At 36.6% G+C, this 10422-nt stretch overlaps 1 protein-coding gene across 1 annotated transcript; it reads right to left on the reverse strand.

Annotated features, from left to right (window-relative positions):
* Window positions 1–4701: 4701 nt before the first annotated feature.
* Window positions 4702–5652, reverse strand: Olfr1370 (olfactory receptor 1370). The gene has a single exon (NM_146535.1). The coding sequence runs from the start codon at window positions 5650–5652 to the stop codon at window positions 4702–4704; it is 951 nt and encodes a 316-aa protein (NP_666746.1).
* Between the last annotated feature and the right edge of the window lie 4770 nt (window positions 5653–10422).

A 10422-nucleotide genomic window follows, 5' to 3' on the forward strand; every position in this document is an offset into this window, starting at 1 on the left:
CCAACCATTGGATTAAGTGTGGGGTCCCCAATGGAGGAGTTAGAGAAAGGACTGAAGGAGCTGAAAGGGTTTGAAACCCCATAGGAAGAACAACAATATCAACAAATTAGACCCCCCCCCAAGAGCTCCCAGGGACTAAGCCATCAACCAAGGAGTACACATGGTTCCAGCTGCGTATGTAGCAGAGGATGGCCTTCTCAGCCATCAATGGGAGGAGAGGTCCTTGGTCCTATGAAGGCTCGATAGATGCCCCAGTGTAGAGAATTGAGGGCAGGGAGGTAAGAGTGGGTGAGTGGGTGAGTGGGTGAGTGGGTGGAGGAACACCCTCATAGAAGCAGGGGGAAGGGAGTGGATAGGAACTTTCTGGGACCGGGGGGTGGGTGAGGGACCAGGAAAGGGGATAACATTTGAAATGTAAATAGAGAAAATATCCAATAAAAAAAAGAAAAAGAAAATATTATCCTGAGTGAGGTAACTCAGACCCAAAAGGACAGGCATGGTATGCACTCACTGTTAAGTGGATTTTAGCCAAAAAGTAAAGAATACCCACAATACACCTCACAAACCCTAAGAGGTTAGACAAGAAGCCAGACCCAAGTGAGGATGCTTCAATCACATTTAGAAGGAGGAACTAAATATCATGGGGTGAGAAGAGGGAGAAAGGGCCCTGAGTAGGAGAGGGGAGAGGGAGGAGAAAATGGGGACAAGATCAGATTTGGTGGGAGTCAGGAGAGAAGCCCACAGGGCCAGGAGAATGAATGGAAATATGTGGCTGCTAGAGTCGGGGAATGGAAGGAACCTCCAGAAAATCCCAGAGACCCAGAATGGGGGAGGCTCCCAGGACTCACTGTGGGTGACTTTAGCTGAAATGCCCAACAGTGAGGAGATGGAACCTGAAAAAAACACCTCCAGTAGTTAGACAGTGCCCCCAGTGGAGGGATGGAGACACCAACCTACCTTCAAATTTTTCGACCCAAATTTGTTCCTGTCTAAAGGAAATTCAGGGACAAAAATGGAGTACCAACTGAAAATATGACCGACCAGTGACTAGCTCAACTTGGAATCCATCCCATGAGCAGGCACCAAACCATGAGAACTTACTGATACAATGCTGTGCTGTAGGCAGGAACCTAAGCTGCCCTCTGAGACCAGCAGCTGCCTAAGACAGATGCAGATACTTAACAGTCAATCGTTGAACTGAGGTCAGAGACCCCTATGAAAGAGGTAGGGGAAGGATTGAAGGAACTTTAGTGGATGGCAATCCCATAGGAAGACCAACAGTGTCAACTAACCTGGACCCCTGGGAGCTCCCAGAGACTAATCCACCAACCAAAAAGTGTATGCGGGCTGGTCGGAGGTCCCCCGCACATACGGAGCGGAGGACTGCCTCGTCCGGCCTCAGTGGAAGAGGATGCACCTAATTCTGTAGAGCTGATGTCCCAAGGACTGGGAATGTGGGCAGCATCCTCTCAGAGATGCAGGGGAGAAGGGATGGGGGAAGAACTCTGGGAGCAAGGACTGGGATGTAAATAAATAAAATAGTTAATAAAAAATTTTAAAATCATAGATGCCATGTTAAAGTTTAAAACAAACTAAACTGGAAGTCATTCTATAAACATAGAGCATTTTGTTTATTCTTGTTTTTCAGAATTCTTGAGTTACATCAAGTCACTTATTTGTGACCTTCCTGGTTTCTTTAATGTAGATTCTGAGAGCTATAAATTTCCTGTTTAGGACTGCTTTTATTGCCTCCCAATTGTATTGTGTGGTTCCTGGAATTTTTTAATTTCTCCTGTCTTTAGTCATCTATTCATCATTCAGTAATATGTAGTTTCATCTCCATGAACCTGTATAATTACTAGAGATTTATTTGCCATTGATTTTTAACCTTTACTGCATTGTGGCCAGGTAAAATATATTGGGTTATTTCCACTTTTCTTAATTTGTTATGATTTGTTTTATGTCTCAAGATGTAGTCTACTTTTAGAGATGCTTTTATGGGCTGTTGAGTAAAATGTATATTCTTTGATATTTGGATGAAATATTCTGTGGATATTTGTTAGGTCCTTTTTGTAAGATAACATTTAATTTTTGTTTCTCTGTCTGTTATTTATCCAAATGATCTATCTATTGAAGAAAGTGTCATATTGAGATCACCTACTGTTAGGAAGTTGGAGTTGTCTTTAAATCCATTTGTATGCTTTTTAATGAAATTTTATATACCAGATCCTAGTGCATATGTGATTAAGACAATAATGTGTTCTTGGGTAATTGTCCTCTAAGTTACTATAAAGTCACCTTCTTTATCTCTTTTAATTAGTTTTATTTTGAATTCTGTTGTCATTCGTATATTAGGGCAGAGACCCCTGCTTGTTTTCCAGACCCATTTGATTAAATTTTTCCACCCTTTCACTTTATGTTGGCATCTGTCTTTAAAGGTAAGATGAATTTACAGTAGACAACAGAAAGTTGGATTTTTTTTCACAATCTCACCAAATGCATTATATAAAAATTAAATGAGAGAGCTTTGAAATAAAATTTTTGTTGAACATTTTTTTGGACATTGTTGCCCTATATAATCCCCACTTGCTTGGAGCTTGCTATTTAGACCAGACTAGTCATAACTTAGTGATTTTATTCTCCCTTTGCCTCCTGAGTGCAGTTATTGCCACCACACCACACTTACACATTTTTGGACAGGACTTCTCGAGATTTTGATACAAGACACATTTGCTTAAATATGAGAAGATTGTATACTTGTAAAACTTGCATTTGAGAATGTCCTTTAATATAATTACTAAGAAATAACAACCAGACTTGGATTTTAATATTTTGATACAATTCATCTATAATTATGCTCATTTCCTTGATTATAACAGGTACACATTAGAGTTATTTATATACATAGAGGACAAGGTATATTTAGTAGAAAGAGTACAATATTGTACTCAGTGTTTAAAGTGGAATAACTTATCTATCTCATAAGAATTATAACATTAGTAAACTGAAGCAATTATTCAATGAATACTGACTTTAAAATTGTAGCCACAATCCTTACTATAAAAGTTATACCTTAAAGGAGCAAATATATTAATATTTTAGATTCCTGTAGAGATATAATAAAATATTAAAAATAGCTTTTGCTTAACCCACAAACTGTCATAATAGGCTACATATATTTCAACCCCACAGGGAGATTTTACTCCCCTACCTGCCTGCAGCTCATCTTTTTTCTTTCTTTTCTAAGTACGAGATCCAGTATCTCCTAATGAATTACTTTCTAAAATATACGGTTAGTTCTCTGATTCTTAAAAGATACACTATAGACCCCATTTGCCTTCAAAAGAATGAAGCTTCTCTGTTCTTGGAAGGAAAAAAGTACAGCATCCTTTCCTTGAAGGCGACAGAAGTTTACTGTACCTATGTATCTGTACATTGTACATGCACAGACAATAAATAATGTGAACAGTGAAGCACAAGTTGAATAGTGATGTCACTTATCCTGAGTAATAATTGGTTGGAATCAGTGCATATTGTGTCTCAGGTTTGTTTTCTCCTAGTTAGCAGATTGGGGGTGTTGTTTTTGAGGAAAATAACGAGTATGAAGACCTTATGTACATTCTTGGTTGTTAGAGAATCCATGAAACATTTTCTTAAACAGAAGCTGAGAGATGAGGGTATTGTCATTCCGGAGAATGACACAAAATATCACAAAAATATGTAACATTTACTAATTTATTTTGTTGGTATTAGTAATGAAGTCAACAGATATCATCCCACATCATCACTTATCTTTCTACTCCATTTCTCTGAAACTTCATGGTCTTATAGACAATGGACACTATATTGTTCTCCACCTTTTTACCCATTTTTTTGCTCTCCATTTTGTTTATATATGAACTACATCTCATTTCCCAATAAAATTCAATACTAAGAATGACATAAAACTTTAAATGGTTTTAATCAACTCTCCCCTTTGGAAAACTAGAAAGACTGGCTTTAGCCAAACATCTCAAAAGGATGAAATCCATCAAGATTTGTAAAAAGTAAAATTCAAATATTTTAAGTATTTTTAAAAAAGATTAATAGATCTGTGGTAGAAAATTTATAAAATATGAAATAGTAACGAATTTGATCTTGTGGCAATTCATGAAATAGTTGATTTTTTTTTTCAAAGCAGGGTTTTACTATGTAACCCTGGTTGTCCTGGCACTTACTATGTAGACTAGGTTTGCCTTGAATTTACAGAGATCCACCTTCATCTGCTGCCCAAGTTCTGGGACTAAGGCATGCCCCACTCTGCCTGACTATAAAATAGTAAATTCTTGAATATGTAGTTTAAGCCTTGGTAAACAGCAAGCTAAATTGTTTTTACTTATTTTCCAAAATGACATAAAAATTAATATTTTTGTTGTTTTGGGTCATTGCTATACTACTGTAACTTGACAAAATAGATCAGTAAGCATTTCTTGACAATTCCTTAGGGTTTTACAACAAATGTCTAGGTAGCTACAAAGCAATTTACTTATATGTTCTTCTTCATATTTATGCTGACTGCAGACATTTTAGGCTTAGAGTTCACATTAAATGAAGAAACCATAGCAGTGTAAACAGAACAGAACAGAACTAATGACTGCTAAAGAGATAACATTAGAACTGGAGCTCTTCTAAGCCAAAAATGCAGAGGGTGGGTATAAAAAGTTATGTTTGCTCCGCTCCCTTGTGATACAATGAGACAAGAAGTCTCTTCATTGCTCCCTTCATGTCCTTGTTCCTCAAAGTATAGATAAAAGGGTTAAGCATAGGAGTCACCAAACTGTAGAACAGAGACAGAAGTTTGTTCTTGTCCTGGGAATTAGAAGATGAGGGTTGTACGTACATGCTAATTACTGGTCCATAGAAAAGAGTCACGACAACAACATGAGAACCACATGTATTAAAGGCTTTCTTCTTGCCCTCTGAGGAACGAATCCTAAGCACAGTTGCTACAATAAACCCATAGGAAATAAGAATAAGTGACAAGGGAACCAGAGAGTAGAAAGTCCCTACAATGGAGAGCATAGCTATATTGAATGCAGTGTTAGCACAGGACATCTTGATCATCACCGGGACCTCGCAGAGAAAGTTGTCTACTTTGTTGTTTCCACAAAATGGCAGCTTGACGGTGAGGGTTGATTGAAGCAAAGAGTTAGCCAAGCCACTCAGCCAAGCCATGGACACGAGGAGGATACAGAGTTGCTGGTGCATGATCGCTGGGTACCTTAGGGGCTTGCATATGGCAATGTAACGATCCAAAGACATCACAGCCAGGAGGATGCACTCGGTAGCCCCCAGGAAGTGAAAAATATAAAACTGTGTCACACAGCCTCCATAACTGATGGATTTATCTGGGCCCCAAAGATTCCGAAGCAGCTGAGGGATGGTGGTTGTGGTGAAACACAGGTCCAAGAAGGAGAGGTTGGAAAGGAAGAAGTACATCGGGCTGTCCAGTTGAGGGTCTCTCCTGGATACAACAATAATTGATATATTTCCCAGCACTGTGCAGACGTAAGCAACAAGCACCATTATGAAGAGGGGCATTTCCAGCCATGGATGGCTGGAGAAACCCAAAAGAATGAAGATCTTTGGAGCACTTTCATTACCTAGGTTCATTACTGTGGTTGATTAGCAAAGTCTAGGAAGGTGAAGACTTGTATTTTAGTATGGAGTTTCTGTGACAGTCAAGACATTATGTGAAATAAAATAACTTAAGTTATTAAGAAACCTGTCTTATAATCCACTCTACTAAACTGATTTGATACTTGCAAATATGAAAACTGATAATGTAAAGAAACAAATATTCCCGTTCAGCATTTCCAAGAAAAAGATTAATGAATCTACACATTTAACCAGACATTATAATATAGCATATTTTTAAAAAGTAATAAACAAGAAATGGGAACTTTAGATTGATATTCTGTGAGCTAGAAGAATAAAAATGATACATGGATGATGCTAAAGAATGCCTAGGAACCACCCACACTGACTCGGCTCATGCTAATTTCCAGCACCTATGATCTACTGACACTGGCTGTACTCTAGTGGGATTAAGGGTTGGCTTGGGCAAGTTCAGAACCTGACTTACATAGAAGCAACAAATATTGCTCTACTTTCTAAAACTTTGACTGGCTTTTGACAGTTTAAACTTACTCTATAAAGTCCAGCATTTTTCTATGAGTAAATTACCTCTTAAAATAAATTCAGAACTTAAAAAAAAGATAAAAAAATTTATTACAAATCCTAAAATGTCATTATGACAACATGACTGATCGGTATACTATGAGTACATGAGTGAATGGTACATTGTGAATTGTAACCTCTTGTACATTTAGATACTTGGGAATTATTTTTATCAAATTATTTAGTTGCTAAGAGAATTAGTCATTATATATAAGGACACCTTTTCTCCCCCCAACCTGCCATACCCTGCCTTTCTTTCATATAGTTGGAGACATGGTTTTCCTCAGTGGACTAGGCTTCCTTGGAACTCACCATGTAGCTTTGGCAGCCTCAAATTTATGATGAGATTGTTACATCATCCTCTCCAGTGTTACGGTTACAGGACCATCACAGTCATCAGCTTTTTAATGTGCAATATATAATTCAGTATTCCTTCTAGTTGCATCGAATACTAACACTTCTCATCCTCCCATAATGATTGCCTTTTCTTTCATCCCATTTTCTCAGATTATCTCATTTGAATCTGATACTAATGCCTTCAACATTTTAATATTTGTGCACATTTATTTTAATTAATGGAAATACCCACTAATACAAGGAGCATTCCTGGTCTATCTTAAATGCATTTTAATAGTATAAATGCTAAAGGTGATTCTTAGTATCAAAATATCATTTTGCACCTTTCCCTAATATGCACATTTGCTTAAAGAAGTCATAGCATGCAGAGTTATACTAAACTTACATAAAACCAGATGAATAAACTCTACTGACATAAAATACTTACCTTAAATCAATGTTAACTTCCTGTGATGGTACTCTGCTTTCTTGTGAAATTGGTCTTTTTAATCAGAATTCATTGTTGATAGCAAATAAGGACTGACTACTCCTCTATATTCAGTGACTTTATATATCATACATCTTTAACATTTGATTTGAAAAATCAGATGTATTTTAAAGTAAGAAAGTACATTTTACTCTGGAAAAAAGAAACTGAGAAAGGACCTGGTGATTTGGGTTAGGAGTAGACTCTTTGCCTTATCTGTACAAGACTTTGGGTTTGAATTCTGGCACCACAGAAAACAAAGCAAAGGAGGGGCATTCACGCCTTATAAAGCTGTGGGACTTTGCGCTCCATGTAGATAATAAATCTCAGTGGAAATTTCTTGGCAAAGGGCATTATAAAAATTCCCCTTGTGAGTATACTTCCTTATAATCTTCTTATGAAGATAAAAATCAAATAATAAACTATAGGACGTGTTGTGGAGAATACATTGGGGCTAAAACAATTTAAAACAAACAAATAAATAAACAAAAATTCTTTTAAAAATCTCAGAAAATTGTCATGGCTCATGAGGAAAACTAAAGGATTATTATGATATCAAAATCTAGCTATCTTCTATCTATACTTTTCTCCAAGTATCAGTCTAAAAATCCCTGCTGTGCTAATCATATAGTAAGCGTACATCTTTGTAAGAATGGAAGAGGCCCACCCATTACAATATTTTTAAGAAACTAAAAGACTGTTGCCTCTTAATATTTCTTTCACAATATCCTAGCATATCATAGACTTTTTACTTGATCTTACTTTGATGATATTAAAATTCTTCTTTTAAAAATAAAATGCAATGGATAGTACATTTGACTTCTAAAAGTTAAAAACATTGTATCATTTATGTACAATGATGTTCCAATCATCCATTAAATTAGTCAATATTAAGTACCCAGTATATGTCATCTGTTCTTTTTAACTGTTTGTTTCAAACAAACACTGAAGAACAATATCCCCAAAATTCCTTTGATGAGACCTATTCTAATACAGGGAATAGTTGTGTTTATTCTCACAGTTTTGAAAGATCAAGTGCTAGAATAATAGGGGTGTAATTTAAATAATTTAAAATGATAAAACAAATCAAAACAATATTGTGGAATGATTTCATATAACCCTTTCTGACCTGAAATTCTTTTTTTTTTTTTTTTCCCTGAACTCAAGTTTATTTTGTTTGTTTGTTTTTTTAAAGCACATAAAGATACAGGATACACTTATACACATCTTCATTACTGTATCATGCTCTTAAATGACTTCCTTACTTGCCTCCAAACCATGATTTAATTTCTGCTACATTCTTGACACAGTCATTTAACCAACTTCCCAGCACAAACAGGATAAGACAAACATAAAACTGTCATTAGCTCAGTATTGCTGTCAAACTAAAGATGAAGCACTGAGCGTGACACTCAAGGCTCCACACCATCAAGTGATCATCTGCATGTTCAATCAACCAGAGCTTCAAACACAAGCTGATGATACCTTGGCCTATTCATTATCCCCATATATGACAGAAAATGACAAGGTGAGTTAGATTCATACAAAAAATAATAAATAGTGTGGTATGTCTTCAGAGTAAGGTGAATGGCCATGAAAATTCAAAATATTAAGAATTCTTTGTCATCTCTAAGAACCTAAAATTTTATCCTCTATGCTTTGAAAAAGCATTAATAATTTTGGATTGATGTTTTAAAAACCCATCCTTGAAAACATGTGGATAAGTGATGAAAGAGAAGGAGACAGGGAGACAGAGACATATACACAGAGAAGCATAGACATAGAGACACAGAAAGAAGGTAAGACAGTTAATTCACCTGCATCTGACCTGAAATTCTTGATCTTCCTACTTCCACCTCCCAATTTTTGGGATTACTTGGTTATGTCACTTGGGTTGTCAGTTGGCTTGTAACATGAATCACAAATATTTAAACTTATAAATCCTAAAGCCTTTTGATAATGGACTTTGTGTGTGTGTGTGGGTGGGTGTGTGTATACCCGTGCATGCATGTGCATACCAATTAGTTATTCAATAGAAAATGGTCATCCCTGAAAACACACGTACAAATAACATTATACAGATTGAGCAGATTATATAAAAATATGCATATATGTATGTAACAAAAACTAATGAGGTCATGAATTTGAAAGAGAGCAAGAAGTTTATGGAGGTCTCAGAGGGAGAAAAGGGGGAAATTTTGTAGTTATAATCTCAAAAAATAAAAGAAATAATAATACATTTTTTTAGTTTTCTCTTTGAGGGATTAATAAGACACGTGAGGTTAGAATGTGTCATCTGCCCGCTAGGTAGCTAATGGGTGGATACATGTGGCCTCAACAAAGCTGTTATTTCTTGCCATATGGTAACTAGCCAGTGCTCAATTAATTTTTGCTGATTTAATGAAGAACGTGTAATCAAGCTTCCAGCTTCACTGGGACCACAAACCATCAAAGGACTAGTTCTTCATTCCAAATGGCCCCAGAGTTCAGTGCAGGGCCACAGTTCAGCTTCAGTGGGCCCAGGTCCACCAAGAGACTTGAGGCTTTGGCTTCAGTATCTCACAGGTCATAATGTGTTAGGTTAGGGATTTTGACTTCTAAGGTTCCAGTGGTCATTGCATGACCAGATGTTTGTATTCTTTCAGTCTTAGAGGTTGGTTTGGGTCTATTGTTCCCACCACAGCTCCCAGTGAGTACACAAATGTCACTGAGACTCACATTTGTTATTCTGTTCCTAGAGTGTTCACAACATCCAAGGCATTACTGGAGTTTTTAACCTTTAAAACTTCATTTGACAATCACACAAAGCACCACCAGTCCCCATAGCTGAACTTCATGCAGTGCCACCCTAGGAAGAGTAAAATAAAATAAAACAACCAAATAGACAGGATGAACATAAGTTCAACACTGAAAGACAAATTTACTCCATCCAGTGTTCAAACCTTAAACAAAAACAAAACAAAAATAAAACTCTCAAGAAATACGGCACAACTATGTCTATGATCCATCCCCAAATAACCAATTCCCATATAATAGAATCCAAAACTACATAGATTAAATGCCTACAAAAAAAATCAGTCTTACTTTTTAAAAGAATTGATGACCATATAGAAAGTTCAAACAAGCAGATGAACAGATTAAGAAAATCTATTCAAGACCTCCATAAGACAGTTTCCAAAGTGAATGAAATAGTAAATTGGAGATAAAAGTCCAAAATATAGCCCTATCCACACTCCCTTTTCACAACCCACCAAACCTAGTTTAAGTCCCACGTCCAGTGTCCTGGACTCATCTGACTGTCACTGCCTATATCAGAGCTAACCTCTAGGCTTCTGGCAGGAACTGCCTTACCTGCCATCATTCACACATCACTTTTTCAC

Source organism: Mus musculus, chromosome 13 (genome assembly GCF_000001635.26).
Source record: "Mus musculus strain C57BL/6J chromosome 13, GRCm38.p6 C57BL/6J".
Lineage (NCBI taxonomy): Eukaryota > Metazoa > Chordata > Mammalia > Rodentia > Muridae > Mus > Mus musculus.